This window comes from Nerophis ophidion, linkage group LG23 (genome assembly GCF_033978795.1).
Source record: "Nerophis ophidion isolate RoL-2023_Sa linkage group LG23, RoL_Noph_v1.0, whole genome shotgun sequence".
Lineage (NCBI taxonomy): Eukaryota > Metazoa > Chordata > Actinopteri > Syngnathiformes > Syngnathidae > Nerophis > Nerophis ophidion.
In genome coordinates, this window is record NC_084633.1 from 29,845,153 (window position 1) to 29,862,785 (window position 17,633).

Sequence of the window (17,633 nt, forward strand, 5' to 3'; positions counted from 1 at the left end):
GCAGGAGAGGGATGAAAAGAAGAAAAAAAAAGAAGACAGAGGGGGTAATTGCAGGGACAAGAGGGGAATAAGACAGAGACAATGACAACCAAAACAAAAACAGAACATCAGCAAATACGATACATACAAATACGATGCATACAAATATGACGGGAAAAATGTTGCCAAAGAAGCAGTTAGTGAAGTAAATAATAACACATAAATGACAATGAACATTATTGAATTATAAATAGAGCAATAAAAGTACCAATATAAATAACACTACCGAAAATGAATAATAATAATTGCCTCTATTATTAACAATACAATTGTTTCAAATGCAACAATACATAAATGTAATACCTTTATATACAAAATAAAGCAGATAAATGGAGGGTAAGAAAAATAATTAAAGAATATTAACCTTGTAGATTGTTATAGCAAAAATACATTAAGCTTTCTCATTTTTAGTGGAAAAAAAACGTTATCATTTGAATCATGATTTATTTAAGTTCTACAATTGAATGTTGCCCTATTAAGGAGAAGGGACATATTGCACTATTTTATTCATTTATTACTGTCAGGGGAAAATATAATTGTATGGTTTTTTTATTTTTATTTTGGTCTATCAACAAGAGTTGTGACTTCACTTGTTTAGTTCAATTGGCCTATGTTGTGTAGGATGGATTTGTATTTAATTTTATGAAATCATATTCAGAATATTTGAGTTGCTTGTTATCTATTAATGAAATAATTGAAAAGTTGAAATATCAATAAATTCCAACTTTTTTTTTCAACGCAATGATTGTGATTGTTTACATGGGTCAGAATTATATAGTATATTGTACTCAAATTATAGTTAATTATAATGGAAACAGGAAATCGATTGTCAAATTAAATCGCAATTCTTATTTGTAACGATTCTTAATGGATTAAAAAATCAAGTCGATTTTTTTATATTTTTATTTTTTTCTAAAATGTGTCCTGTCCAGCCACTTAAAATCTTTGGATAGGATTTTATCAAACAAAACCAGTTTTCTTTTGGGAAATATAGAAATGTATCAGAGCTGCTTATCTATTTCATGGAGGAATGTAGTCAATCATGGAACTGGCACCCAATGTTATTGAAAAAGTTTGGATTTTGTATCGAGAATCATTTTGAATCAACAATGGATTCTGAATCGAATAGTTAATTCTCCATCAAATTGTGTGGTGCCAAAAGATTCACAGCAATATTAAGTAAAGAAAGAGATGATCCTTATCCCTACAAAATTTGTATATTTTTGATTGAATAGAGTTAGAACTGTTAAACCAATTTCTCTTCACAAAACCTTGTGTAAAATATTAACACATAAATATCGGTTATCATCAACGGTTGTAAAAGGTCTGCTGGAAGTTATCAGTATCCGTCCAAATTTCCATTACTGAGCACTCATATAATAAATACAGTGAGTGACTGAGTGAGTCAAATTTTCTTGTAAACAGACTATATTTTCGGAATATTAGATCAGTGGTTCTCAACCTTTTTTCAGTGATGTACCCCCTGTGAACATTTTTTTAATTCATGTACCCCCTAATCAGAGCAAAGCATTTTTGGTTGAAAAAAAGAGATAAATAAGTAAAATACAGCACTATGTCATCAGTTACTGATTTATTAAATTGTAAAACAGTGCAAAATATTGCTCATTTGTAGTGGTCTTTCTTGAACTATTTGGGAAAAAAAGATATAAAAATAACTAAAAACTTGTTGAAAAATAAACAAGTGATTCAATTATAAAGACTTCTACACATAGAAGTAATCATCAACTTAAAGTGCCCTCTTCGGGGATTGTAATAGAGATCCATCTGGATTCATGAACTTAATTCTAAACATTTCTTCACAAAAAAAAAAAGAAATCTTTAACATCAATATTTATGGAACATGTCCACAAAAAATGTGGCTCTCAACACTGAATATTGCATTGTTGCATTTCTTTTCAGTTTATGAACTTACATTCATATTTTGTTGAAGTGTTATTCAATAAATATATTCATAAAAGGATTTTTGAATTGTTGCTATTTTTAGAATATTAAAAAAAAATCTTAAGTACCCCTTCGTATACCTTCAAGTACCCCCAGGGGTACGTGTACCCCCATTTGAGGACCACTGTATTAGATGAAATTCTTACCTGGTGGTCAGGTGACCCTTCTGAAGAAAACTGCAAATGACAGTCGAAACATGTCAGGTAAAAATTCCATCTAATATACCGAAAATATGGTCGGTTAACAATAACATTTGAAAAAGTACATGAATATGAAGACACAATGAACCTTATGACACAGACAGTGACCGACAACCATCACTGAGCAGGAATTGAACTTACAAAAAGTAGGTGAGTAAACCACGAGGCTATCAGTGACTCACAACATCCTGTTGAAGGGAATGTTTACTACCTGAGTTTTGCGTTCAGCATTTTTTGACGACTTTGGTACTTTCCAGATCACAATCACAAGATTGTGTGTCGATACCCTCGGCTTTAACACAGTCTAGTACGAGGTAGTGATTAGATTTGAAAAAATTACCATTGCCGCTTGTTACTCACAAGTCGAGCTAACTGTGGCTAACTAGCAAACTTAAAACCTAAAAAACATCTTGAAACAGACATACAAAAGGAGGGCAACCAGAAATGCATAATTAAGGATCCGAGCAACAATATAACCACAGACTGCCATCAATGAATGGAAGACAGAAACCATCAGACTATGCCATGTAAATACAGTGTTCCCTCGCTACAACACAGTTCACTTTACACAGCCTCGCTGTTTCACTGATTTTTTTATGTGCGTGTAATTTTTTACAATGTCTGATTTGCTAAAGCAGTGGTTCTCAAATGGGGGTAGGCGTACCCCTGGGGGTACTTGAAGGTATGCCAAGGGGTACGTGAGATTTTTTTTTTTTTAATATTCTAAAAATAGCAACAATTCAAAAATCCTTTATAAATATGTTTATTGAATAATACTTCAACAAAATATGAATGTAAGTTCATAAACTGTGAAAAGGAATGCAACAATGCAATATTCAGTGTTGACAGCTAGATTTTTTGTGGACATGTTCCATATATATTGACGTTAAAGATTTAGTTTTTTGTGAAGAAATGTTTAGAATTAAGTTGATGAATCCAGATGGATCTCTATTAAAATCCCCAGAGAGGGCACTTTAAGTTGATGATTACTTCTATGTGTAGAAATCTTTATTTAGAATTGAATCACTTGTTTATTTTTCAACAAGTTTTTTATTTTTTTATTTTTTTAACTAGTTCAAGAAAGACCACTACAAATGAGCAATATTTTGCACTGTTGTACAATTTAATAAATCAGAAACTGATGACATATGACTGAATGAACACATGTGGAGTTATGTACTTAAAAATGTGATATAACTAAAAACATGTTTTGTATTCAAATTTCTTCAAAATAGCCACCCTTTGCTCTGAAAACTACTTTGCACACTCTTGGCATTCTCTCAATAAGCTCCAAGCACACCTCTGAAGTGAAAACCATTTCAGACTACTTCTTGAAGCTCATGGAGAGAATGCCAAGAGTGTGCAAAGCAGTAATCAGAGCAAAGGGTGGCTATTTTAAGAAACTACAATATAAAACACATTTTCAGTTATTTCACCTTTTTTTGTTATGTACAAACCCTGTTTCCATATGAGTTGGGAAATTGTGTTAGATGTAAATATAAACGGAATACAATGTATAAATCATTTTCAACCCATATTCAGTTGAATATGCTATAAAGACAACATATTTGATGTTCAAACTGATAAACTTTTTTTTTTGTTGCAAATAATAATTAACTTTAGAATTTGATGCCAGCAACACGTGACAAAGAAATTGGGAAAGGTGGCAATAAATACTGATAAAGTTGAGGAATGCTCATCAAACACTTATTTGGAACATTCCCCAGGTGTGCAGGCTAATTGGGAACAGGTGGGTGCCATGATGGGGTATAAAAAGAGCTTCCCAAAAAATGCTCAGTCTTTCACAAGAAAGGATGGGGCGAGGTACACCCCTTTGTCCACAACTGCGTGAGCAAATAGTCAAACAGTTTAAGAACAAAGTTTCTCAAAGTGCAATTGCAAGAAATGTAGGGATTTCAACATCTACGCTTCATAATATCATCAAAAGGTTCAGAGAAACTGGAGAAATCACTCCACGAAAGCTGCATGGCCGAAAACCAACATTGAATGACCGTGACCTTCGATCCCTCAGACGGCACTGTATCAAAAACCGACATCAATCTCTGAAGGATATCACCACATGGGCTCAGGAACACTTCAGAAAACCCATCCATCATCTTCCGCTTATCCGAGGTCGGGTCGCGGGGGCAACAGCCTAAGCAGGGAAACCCAGACTTCCCTCTCCCCAGCCACTTCGTCTAGCTCTTCCCGGGGGATCCCGAGGCGTTCCCAGGCCAGCCGGGAGACATAGTCTTCCCAACGTGTCCTGGGACTTCCCCGTGGCCTCCTACCGGTTGGACGTGCCCTAAACACCCCCCTAGGGAGGCGTTCCGGTGGCATCCTGACCAGATGCCCGAACCACCTCATCTGGCTCCTCTCGATGTGAAGGAGCAGTGGCTTTACTTTGAGTTCCTCCCGGATGGCAGAGCTTCTCACCCTATCTCTAAGGGAGAGCCCCGCCACACGGCGGAGGAAACTCATTTCGGCCGCTTGTACCCGTGATCTTATCCTTTCGGTCATGACCCAAAGCTCATGACCATAGGTGAGGATGGGAACGTAGATCGACTGGTAAATTGAGAGCTTTGCCTTCCGGCTCAGCTCCTTCTTCACCACAACGGATCGGTACAACGTCCACATTACTGAAGACGCCGCACCAATCCGCCTGTCGATCTCACGATCCACTCTTCCCTCACTCGTGAACAAGACTCCTAGGTACTTGAACTCCTCCACTTGGGGCAGGGTCTCCTCCCCAACCCGGGGATGGCATTCCACCCTTTTCCGGGCGAGAACCATGGACTCGGACTTGGAGGTGCTGATTCTCATTCCGGTCACTTCACACTTGGCTGGAAACAGGGTTTGTACATAATTCCACATGTGTTCATTCACAGTTTTGATTCCTTCAGTGACAATCTACTACGTAAATAGTCATGAAAATAAAGAAAACGCATTGAATGAGGAGGTGTGTCCAAACTTTTGGCCTCTACTGCAATATATATATATAATCTATGTGAGGGAGGGAATTCTGGTTCACACTCCAATACAGCAGGTGGCGGTAATAGGGATGATACTCGAAACCGGTTTTCCCGGTTGTTCGATTAGAAAAGAACTGAGTCCTCGGACTCGAATCCCTTTTTGAGAACCGGTACCCGTTATCGAGACAACTATAGTAAAGAAAAAGAGTTGGTTCTTTATTCGAGTCACTAGGAATGAATCCCATTCCGACAAGAAATGCCCCGTTTGACATCACAAGAAATTACGTCACGTAGCTCAGTCATGAATTGTTGATTGATGACTGTTGCGTTCTTAGTGTCATAGTGTGTGTAGTTAGTATGTTCCAACAGCTGTAGTTAGTATGTTCCAATAGCTGTAGTTAGTATGTTCCAATAACAGCAGAAGTGCACTTTTTGGAGAGCTGTATTTATTTTCAGTTTTGTGCCCAAGGGACTGATTTTATTTAACACTATATTATTATTTATACACGTATAGTGATCACAGAGACAAGTTGTTTTTGTGTTACTGTATATATTTGTTTTTCTGAAAAATCCCACTTAATATACTTTGCGTAACAACAGTCAGTATTTATTTATTTTATTTTTTTAGGAGGGTAACAGTCTATTTATTTATTAGAGTACATTTTTTTCTTATATAATAAAAGTGAGCTTTTGTTAAACCAAATATTGTGTGTTTTTTTCCATATCCAACAACCTATCTGGACTCGATAAGAGAATCGTTACGGAATCGGTTCGATAAGAGGATTCGATAATAGGCTCGAACTCGATAATTCCTTATCAAACATCATCCCTAGGCGGTAATGCACCTTTAACTTTAAGTGCCCCGCAATAATATCTGTGGGAAATACTGCAGAGGCAACATTTTGTACCACAATTGTTCACATAGTATTCGTCCAAGTATTGCCCATGTGTGTTTAAGTGTGTACTCACGCTGAGAAGGTCCTGTTCCTGCGAGTGGGCAAGGGGCTGGGAATATTGAAGCCTCGTATGGGGGAAGGGGAGCGGTCTCTGCTTGCTGGAGGATGCAGAGAATCTGATTGGACCAACAAAAAAAAAAAAAGCCATGTGACATCCCGACAATACACAACTTTGCTTCACTCGGTTTCCGATTACTTCGTCCCGACAAAATGCTAAGTTTCACCTGCTGATTTCAAAGATGGAGAACTGGCAGAGTTCAACGGGGGGGTCGTTGGTCTTACCCCGGGGATGGACTCAGCCTGCGAGGACATTGTGGTGGGAGACAAAGAAAGAGCGGTGCTCCAAAGTGGTTTAAGACACCTAGGGGGAGGACATACACATAGCTAAATCTTTACTTCTTGTACATTGAGTTCAATTTCAAAATAAGGTTATGGTTTGTCTCCAAAGTCATCCCACCTCATGTCTGACATGATCTCAGAGAGGTAAGGTTTCATCATGAATACTCAATCATTCATTTTTTTACTGCGACCTTATTCTGGGTCACCAGTGAACTGGGGTTAGGTACATTGGTCGATCACAGGTGAACTGGGGTTAGGTACATTGGTCAATCACAAACAAACAACTACTGTAAATTTCGGACTAAAAACCGCTACTTTTTTCCTACGCTTTAAACTTTGCGGCTTATAAAGCGGTGCGTTGAAAGCTAGTGCTTTCAACTGGAAGTATAAGTGCCATTCCTTCTTCTCGCTGTCCATAGTGTTTTCACTGGATTCTTCATTCATCACTCCAAGCAATGTTTGTAAGTTTTACATTCTCCATCCATCAATTTTCTACCGCTTGTCCCTCTCAGGGTCGCGGGTGTTTTACAATATAACTAAAACAATTCATACTTACTAAACCATCCCGTGTGATGTCTGTAGGAGTGTTTTCCTGCATATTTCTACATACTATCGCAATGTAATCAATCTAGTGTAGTTAGCATTAGCTAAAAAGCTAGCATGTTTATGAGTGTCTGTGTAAGCATCATTAACTTACAGTGACATTCTTTTTGTATTGTTTCAGTTTCACAAACTCCTCAGTAAATTCACCAAAACATCACTGTGGAGTTTTCCACTTTGATTAGCTGATTAGAGAGCTAATTTCTGCCGTTAATGGATCCAGGACAATGACCTCTGTTTTGTTTTTGATCAGCAGTTTTACTGCCGTGTTACAAACGCTGTATATTTACAAATTATTTCAGTGTAAATAACTAATTTCGCAACATATATAAATTATAGTCCGTTGTGGCTAATAAATGGAAACATTTTTTTCTTCTTCTAAAACTTAGCGGGTGTAGCTTAAACACCGGTGCGCTTTGTTGTTTGGAAAATACGGTACTCTAAAGTTGAACAATTTTGCAGCAGTCCAATTGGCGTCATGCGAGACCTCTGCTGAGACAGAGGATGTACCATATTTGGTGTTTTTCTAGTGTTGTCTCCATACCAACGTTTTGGTATTGGCATCGGTACCAATATGTATTTTGTATACCTTTTGACACGTTTCAAACTAAAAGGGGACCACAACAAAATGTCATTAAATTAAAGTTAAAGTACAAAATGATTGTCACACACACACACACTAGGTGTGGTGAAATTTGTCCTCTGCATTTGACCCATGCCCTTGATCACCCCCTGGGAAGTGAGGGGAGCAGTGGGCAGCAGCGGTGCCGCGCCCGGGAATCATTTATGGTGATTTAACCCCCAATTCCAACCCTTGATGCTGAGTGCCAAGCAGGGAGGTAATGGGTCCCATTTTTATTATAGTCTTTGGTATGACTCCGCCGAGGTTTGAACTCCCGACCTACCGATCTCAGGGCGGACACTCTAACCACTGGGCCATTGAGTAGTATTACTATTGGCTTTATTACAACAAAAAATCTTATGATACATTAAACATGTTTCTTATTGCATTACAAAAAATACCAAAGCATATTTAGTACATACTGTATTATCTACATCAGGGGTCTTACATGTTGTCCTGGTCAAGCAGCCCCAAACGGATGGAACAATAAAGCAGAAACCAACTACTTTAGATATTTTAATGTTTTATATTAAATTGGTCATTGTTGTCATTGTGCAAAATTAACTATACTATGTATATTAAGTACATTAGCAGTAGTGCCACTAGTATGGAGCTGGTAAATAGCTCGCTAAGCACTAGCTGGAAACTGGCGCACTAATCAATAGCTAGCAACTAAACTGCTAATTGGCAGCTGGCAACTAGTGCTAAAAATCAGTAGCTGGCCACTAAAGCTTTAATTGCTAGATGGCAACTAGTCTGCAAATCGCTAGCTGTAAGCCGGTGCAGTCATTGCAAGCTGGCAACAGCAGCATAAACCGCTGGCTGGCAACTACAACGCTAATCCGTACCCGGAAACTAGAGTGTTAATTATTAGCTGGCAACTACAGCGCAAATCGCTGGCTAGCAATTAATGTGGTAATAGTTAGCTGGCAAAAAGCGCAATAATCGCCAGCTGGCAAGTAATCCTCAAATTGCTAGCCGGCAATTGGCGCACTATCCGCTATCTGGCAACTACAGCGTTAATTCTTAGCTGGCAACTACAGCGCATATCGCTAGCAAGTAATTAAAGTGGTAATCGTTAGCTGGCAACAAGAGCATTAATCGCTAGCTTACGCAAATTGCTAGCTGGCAAGTGCCGCACTATTCCCTGGATGGCAACTAGAGCGGTAATCTCTAGCTGGCAAGTAGTCCCAAAATTGCTAGCTGGCAAATATAGCGTAAATCGCTATATGTCAACTATGACGCTAATCGCGAGATGGCAAATGGAGTGCTACTCGTCAGCTACTTTAAATGCTAACATCGCTCGCTATCTTAAGATCACATGAATAAAACTATACTGTAGTACTGTGAGAAGGATCTCCATGCCAATGCCAAAGCCATTTATAAACAACACTACAATCAGTGCGTTGGATCATTGTACTTAAAAACAGTTAAATTTGTGGAACACAAATACATATAAAAAAAGCCAAATTAACTAAATAATTAACAGACCCTTGTTGCAGACCTTTGACCTAGCCTACAAGCAAATATTTTGAATGTACAACATATTAAAATACTTATTGGTTCCCTTTAAATGATATTTTTTTTAACTCTAAGTTTACCTTCTTTTTACACTTTAATGACAGTAAAATACATACTTGCCAACCCTCATGGATTTTCCGGGAGACTCCCAAAATTCAGCACCTCTCCCAAAAACGTCCCGGGACAATTTTTCTCCCGAAATTCAGGCGGAGATTGGTGAGACCATTGGTGAGAACCGACTCAGCAATGTTGTGACCCTCTTAAACAGGGCAATACTTCCATCTACTGTACATAGAATAGAATAGAATGTACTGTATTGATCCCTGGGGGATATTCAGCACCACAGTTCGCTGACAATAAACAATGATAATAATAAATCATATATTATATATACAATATATAACATGAATAATATAAATATATTCTACACATATTTTACATTTAAGTGCAGTCAAGGAACATATGCATTAGGGAGTCTGTTCTGACGCCCACAGTAAAGAGACGTAACTTCATCACGTCATCTGGTTATTGACTCCAACCCAATATATCCGCTTGAGATGGCCTCCTGTGGACGGGACTCTCGCTGCTGTCTTGGATCCGCTTTGAACTGAACTCTCGCGGCTGTGTTGGAGCCACTATGGATTGAACTTTCACAGTATCATGTTGGACCCGCTCGACATCCATTGCTTTCGGTCCCCTAGAGGGGGGGGGTTGCCCACATCTGAGGTCCTCTCCAAGGTTTCTCATAGTCAGCATTGTCACTGGCGTCCCACTGGATGTGAATTCTCCTTGCCCACTGGGTGTGAGTTTTCCTTGCCCTTTTGTGGGTTCTTCCGAGGATGTTGTAGTCGTAATGATTTGTGCAGTCCTTTGAGACATTTGTGATTTGGGGCTATATAAATAAACATTGATTGATTGATTGATATTACACCGTCGACGAGCAAAATGAAGAAATACGCTTGCAAGTTCCAAAACGAATGGAAACAAGAATTTCAGTTTATCCAGGAGAGTTCGAAGGGGAAGGGGTATGTTGCCTGTAAATTTTGTAGAACAGACTTCTCCATTGAACACGGTGAACAGATATACTCAGTCATGAACGGTCAGCGAAGCACAAAGCGTCCGCAGCGCCGCATCTTTCACAACCCAGTATTATGGGCCACCTCGCAAAATTGAGACCCGATGGTGTATCTTATGCTGAGACAAAGATGGCTATGCTGATAGATGGAAGCAACATTCCATTCTCATTTGCGGATGTCTACAACAAATCCGTGAAAGTTATGTTCCCGGATTCGGAGATCGCTCGCCAATACGCAAATGGCAGAACAAAGGTTACTCAAATAGTGAAAGGTAAGTGTTGTTTTGTTTTTTAGAAACTAGCAAGCACAGTACAGTTAGTAGAACTGTGTTTTTATTACTGTGTATTTGATAGTTGAATTTCCGACGGCACCTATTTTTTAAAATTTATATATATAATAACATAAATATATATAGCTAGAGTTCACTGAAAGCCAACTATTTCATACATATATATATACATATATATATATACACATATATATATATATATATATATATATATATATATATATATATATATATATATATATATATATATATATATATATATATATATATATATATATATATATATATATATATATATATATATATATATATATATATATATATATATATATATATATATATATATACACACACATATATATATATATATATATATATATACATATATACACACATATATATACACATATATACACATATATATATACACATATATATATATATACACACATATATATACACATATATACACATATATATATACACATATATATATATACACATATATATATATATACACATATATATATATACACATATATATATATACACATATATATACATATATACACACACATATATATACATATATACACACACATATATATATATATATATATATACATACATACACACACAAAATATATGTGAAATGCTCACTTTGGTGAATTATACTACTCCCCTCTTAACCACGCCCCCCACCCCAACCACACCTCCGCCCTACCACGCCCCCCCAACCCGAAATGGGAGGTCTCAAGGTTGGCAAGTATGGTAAAATATGACCTGAAATGTGCCTGTACAGTCAAAGGTTTTATGAGGGTGACCTTAATCTCTATCTACTATTTTACATGGGAAAAATATGTATTCTCAATCCAAACACTTTACAGAGGTTGAAAAATCATGAAACATACATTCAAAAGTAAAAACAAATAATAAATAAATAAAAAAGAGAGAGTTGACATTTAAAATAAAACAGGCTGCTAAGTGGAGACCATCTGGGAATGACAGAAATAGGAGTGGAACACAACAGTAGCATTCATCAATCATAACAACAGAGATCCATCCATCCATTTTCTACTATTTGTCCCTTTTTTGGGGTCGCGGGGGGTGCTGGAGCTTATCTCAGCTGCATTCGGGCGGAAGGCGGCGTACACCCTGGACGAGTCGCCACCTCATCGCAGGGCCAACACATATAGACAGACTACATTCACACTCACATTCACACACTAGGGCCAATTTATGTTGCCAATCAACCTCTCCCCAGGTGCATGTCTTTGGAAGTGGGAGGGAGCCGGAGTACCCGGAGGGAACCCACGCAGTCACGGGGAGAACAAGCAAACTCCACACAGATAGATCTCGAGCCCGGGATTGAACTCAGGACTATTCAGGACCTTCGTATTGTGAGGCACATGCACTAACCGCTGTGCTGCCAATGAAACAAAAAAAATATTGGCATGATTAAATTGGAACATTTCAGACAGTTTCAAAACTGTGAATTATTTCTGTAAAGGCACAATTTTATATTTGGTAGGGGTGTAACGGTACACAAAAATTTTGGTTCGGTATGTATCTCGGTTTAGAGGTCACGGTTCGGTTCATTTTCGGTACAGTAAGAAAACAACAAAATATAAATTTTTGGGTTATTTTTTTACCAAATTTGTAAAAAATAGCTTCCACCAAAATTATTTTTCTTTGTGGAACATTCGATGTGAAGTAATCAGAACCTTGGATAGGTCAATAATTCATAATAACATTGATTTTAATTCAATATTATGTTTTGAGCAGTGACAGTTAGAAAGAAGAAAAAAAGAGCTTCGATTTATTGGTCAACATTGCAACTTTTTCTAAATTACATTTAACCTTGAAGCTTTTTTATTGCAGTTTTGTTATGTTTTTGTTTATTTTAATAGTATTTTAGAATGTGCCGTGGGCCTTTAAAACTTTAGCTGTGGGCCGCAAATTAAAGCTGATAAATCAATGGATAAAAAGCAGAGCCTGGAGACGCATGCGCGTTTATCATAACTCTCTCGCTCTCTGCCCTTCCCTCATGAATGCTGCTGCTGCGTGCACAATTTGTTTTGTTTTTAACCCCTTCTTAACCCCGAACGTACACTGTTAATACACGCAACCATAACTCAAAATGCCGGACATTTGAGGCATTTAAGAAACTAATTGAGTATTGTTTACGCTACTTAATATGTCTACGTTCGGTACACCTCCGCACCGAACCGAAACCCCCGTACCAAAACGGTTCAATACAAATACACGTACCGTTACACCCCTAATATTTGATGTTGTATTTTACAGCTCTTATAGAAAATAACTAGTGATTAACATCATGCAAACTCACATTTACAGTACTAACTGCATTTTGGGGGAATTTTGGCTATGTTTTTTTCATTTTTGTATGCAGTTTAAGTTGTAAAACACGGCCAGTACGAGGTGGCTAACAACGACACTATTCCTCCCATTAAACCCTCTATTTAAACATCTACAAGCCGCCAACAACCAATATTGTTATCATAAGCGCCAACGGCGACCAACTATTTTTAGCTGTGATCACAGAGCGCTAACTGGCTTATGCTACTATGACATACTGAGCTGCTGCATCGCCTCAGAGTTGGTGGAAATTAATTATGAATAATATAGATAGTAAAAGGATGGGGCCATGAAACGTGAAGTTGGTCAACATTGACATGCAACTTACACCAGGAAATGGCGAGAAAGGCACGTGGCACTTTTTTTAAACCCTCTGTGAGGATTATGATTAATTCTTCATCTAAACGGGAAGTTATGAACATCCCATCAGTCGCCATCCCAGTGAGAGCAAACATTGTACAGTAAGTGATTGTTTTATTACGTTCAGAGTTAGTCTTGTTCAGCACTGATCAATACTGCTGCATGATGCTGACTGTTTGTTGTTGAAGGGAAAAGTGAACGTTGAGATGAGTCTGAAATAACACAATCAATGTATGCTTAAAATGAGCAAAATACGTAAATATTACATGTCATCAGGAATGTGCCGGTTACATTACATACACTATATTGCCAAAAGTATTTGGCCACCCATCAAAATGATGAGAATCAGGTGTCCTAATCACTTGGCCGGCCACAGGTGTATAAAATCAAGCACTTAGGCTTTGAGACTGTTTCTACAAACATTTATGAAAGAATGGGCCGCTCTCAGGAGCTCAGTGATTTCCAGAATAAAACTGTCATAGGATGCCACCTGTGCAACAAATCCAGTCGGGAAATTTCCTCGCTCCTAAATATTCCAAAGTCAACTGTCGGCTTTATTATGATAAAATGGACGAGTTTGGGAACAACAGCAACTCAGCCACTAAGTGGTAGGCCACATAAACTGTAAGAAAGGGGTCAGCGGAGGAATTATGGTGTGGAGTTGTTTGTCAGGAGTTGGGCTTGGCCCCTTAGTTCCAGTGAAAGGAACTTTGAAAGCTACAGGATACCAAAACATTTTGAACAATTTCATGCTCCCAATCTTGTGGTAACAGTTTGGAGTGGGCCCCTTCCTCTTCCAACATGACTATGCACCAGTGCACAAAGCAAGGTCCATAAAGACATGGATGACAGAGTCTGGTGTGGATGAACATGACTGGCCTGCACAGAGTCCTGACCTGAACCCGATAGAAAACCTTTGGGATGAATTATAACAGAGACTGAGAGCCAGGCCTTCTTGAGCAACATCAGTGTGTGACCTCACCAATGCGTTTTTGGAATAATGGTCGAAAATTCTTATAAACACACTTTGCAACCATGTGGACAGCCTTCCCAGAAGGGTTGAAGCTGTAATAGCTGCAAAAGGTGGACCCACATCATATTGAGCCCTACGGGTTAGGAATGGGATGGCACTTCAAGTTTATATGTGAGTCAAGGCAGGTGGCCAAATACTTTTGGCAATATAGTGTATGTGCTTAAAACAATAATGGAGGCTTTTGAATGCTTTTAGAGCACTCTATCGGCGGCACAGAGCAACACCCATTGGCAGAAATTTACTAGCATTTATTTCCCAACTTGGAATGCATTAAAATAATGTGTTCTTGTCTTCCGTAAGGATTGTGAATGATAGACAAAATTCCCTAAAAAGTGCAGTTGCTCTTGATGAATAAGGCTGGGCGATATATCGATATACTCGATATATCGCTTGACCGCTCTGTGTTAAAGCTTTACAACAAAGAAACACCGGCTGTGTTTCGGTGCTAAAGGCACCTGCAGTCCACCGCTTTCCACCAACAGCATTATTCTTCATAGTCTCCATTATTAATTGAACAAATTGCAAAAGATTCAGCAACACAGATGTCCAAATTACTGTGTAATTATGCGATGAAAAGAGACGACTTTTAGCCGTAAGTGGTGCTGGGCTAATATGTCCGCTACAACTGGTGACGTCACAAACACACGTCATCATACGAGTCATCATTCCGCGACGGTTTTTTTAACAAGAAACTCCGCGGGAAATTTAAAATTGTAATTTAGTAAACTAAACCGGCTGTATTGGCATGTGTTGCAATGTTAATATTTCATCATTGATACATAAACTATCAGACTGCGTGGTCGGTAGTAGTGGGTTTCAGTAGGCCTTTAATTTAGTGTTGTTTTGATAGGTCGTCTTAGTGACATCATGCACAAAAGTGAACTCATAGATTGTTTTATAATGTCTCTGACAATCGGTTTTGAAATGACATGAATGTGTGTGCCACTGCTTAATAAATACAATTTTGATAAATGGACTTAGTTGTGATTTCCATCTCTGCATAAAAGTTTAAAAGTAGCATATATTAATGCAGTATGAACAAGAATGTTTTAATGTAGACACATAGAATCAAATGTAGACACATAAGAGTCCTCATACTGCTGTGATTATATGCATCAAGTGTTCATTCAAGGCTAAGGCAAAATATGGAAATATATATCGTGTATCGTGACATGGCCTAAAAATATTGAAAAAAAAAAAAAAAGGCCATATCGCCCAGCCCTACCCTTGAACACATCTTACGGTTTGGAGAAGAGCGAGCATTGAAGCCAGCGAGCTTTCTAACTTAATAAACGTGAAGTTGATGAGATTACAGCTCTGCTGGACTACACAGCTCTGCTGTTGGTCAAGTCACACATTACAATAATCATTATTAAGTACCTAAATTTAGTACCGGCAAAAACAGCTCAGAGAAGGTTTCACTCTGTCGTATGTTATATTATTGTCTTACCTTTGGGCATGTGCAATCAAACAATGCTTAAAGCTCGCATGGGCTAGGTAAAAAAAGGTGTGCGCAGCATTCTCCCAATGACTTATCTGTCCCCAGGGCTCGAATTTAACCACGGCAAAAGTGAAAAAAAAATATATATATATAGTAAATACTTTGCGAGGAGTGCATTAATGGCACTCACCAGTATGGAAGAATTGACGAAGCAGGCTTCTTACCACAGAAAATTGTAATTTTGATGACACCCGACTTTTCGGGAAAAATATGCCAAAGCGGACTTATTTCACGGCGGAGAAGAGCAACTCATATTCAGCAGTGCCTTTTTCACGACACACAAATGGCCCCTCCCCCACCCTCCAGCTTTCAGTGATCTCATTGCCATGAGAGCCGTGCTTATGTTGAAACCCATTTCCTCAGCATATCAGCATATTGAGAAGGAAATACAGTAGGCACTGACACGACCTATATCCACATAAGGCAAAATATATTTGACAAATAAAACCTGTCAGTTGGATGACACATTGACATACAGGCTAACGGGCATATACAGGTATTTCCTCCGTTAGCCTATATGTTCATGTGTCATTGACCGGACTAGCATTCTAAGCATTCGTTGCAGGAACATACTACCTTTGTTAGACAAGATCATAGACTGTATTGGACAATATAGTTTACATATCAAATGTCCATTTCCATTTATTACAATTAATAAGAAAACGTAAATGCCTGACTTACCCATCAAGGAGTAAGTTTGGCGTCAGATGAAAAAAGAATATTCTCCACCTTCAAAGGAATCCCCGATACAAATCTTGATTTTGTTCCTGGCTTTATCATGAATAAGTTGAGAATCGTAATGACGCCTTTAGATTTACTAAGGTCTGACATGTTTAGTAACTTTACCAGTGGCAGTAGCCAGACGAAGATGACGGTGCGTAACTGGCAACCTGGATGTGACACACTCAGACTTTTTACTTGGTCAAATGGTGGCGGGCAGGACATCGAAATGAAAACAATGAGATTTTGGGGCTGTAAATGTAATTTAGAAATGAGCATATCCCGGCTGTACTGCCGTTATCACTTATAGAGGTATTCGAAAAGAACTTGACTTATTAATGCCTTTTGACATATCAGGGCCATTTAATGATGACTTGATGAGAACATTTCTACATATGGCACCTTTAAATATTTGTGTGGTTTCAGCTTGTTTGTGGGGGCACCAAAGGGTCTTGTGTGTATGTGTTTGCAAAGTTCAGCTTGATGCTTTCTTGGCTTCTTATGAAACAGAAAGCTGATCCATCCCCCTTGTTATGTTTGTTTGATATAGAGCAGTGGTTCTCAAATGGGGGTACGCGTACCCCTGGGGGTACTTGAAGGTATGCCAAAGGGTACGTAGATTTAAACAATTTTTTTTTTTTAAATAAAAATAGCAATAATTAAAAAATCCTTTATAAATATATGTATTGAATAATACTTCAATAAAATAGGAGTGTAAGTTCATAAACTGTGAAAAGAAATGCAACATTCAGTGTTGACAGCTAGATTTTTGTGGACATGTTCCATAAATATTGATGTTAAAGATTTCTTTTTTTGTGAAGAAATGTTTAGAATTAAGTTCATAAATCCAGATGGATCTCTTTTGCAATCCCCAAAGAGGCCACTTTAAGTTGATGATTACTTCTATGTGTAGAAATCTTTATTTATAATTCAATCACTTGTTTATTTTTTTAACAAGTTTTTAGTTATTTTTATGACTTTTTTCCCCAAATAGTTCAAGAAAGACCACTACAAATGAGCAATATTTGGCACTGTTATACAATTCAATAAATCAGAAACTGATG

The 17,633-nt window shown here is 37.9% G+C and overlaps 1 protein-coding gene across 1 annotated transcript in view; it reads right to left on the bottom strand.

Annotated features, from left to right (window-relative positions):
* Positions 1–17,633, bottom strand: part of carhsp1 (calcium regulated heat stable protein 1) — a 50,939-nt gene that overhangs the window by 9,505 nt on the left and 23,801 nt on the right. The window contains exons 2-3 of the mRNA XM_061884060.1: positions 6,354–6,490; positions 6,143–6,245 (exon numbers count right to left, since the gene is read on the bottom strand). Coding sequence (XP_061740044.1) covers positions 6,143–6,245; positions 6,354–6,441 — 191 coding nt within the window. The 5' untranslated portion in view covers positions 6,442–6,490. The remainder of the gene's footprint in view (positions 1–6,142; positions 6,246–6,353; positions 6,491–17,633) is intronic.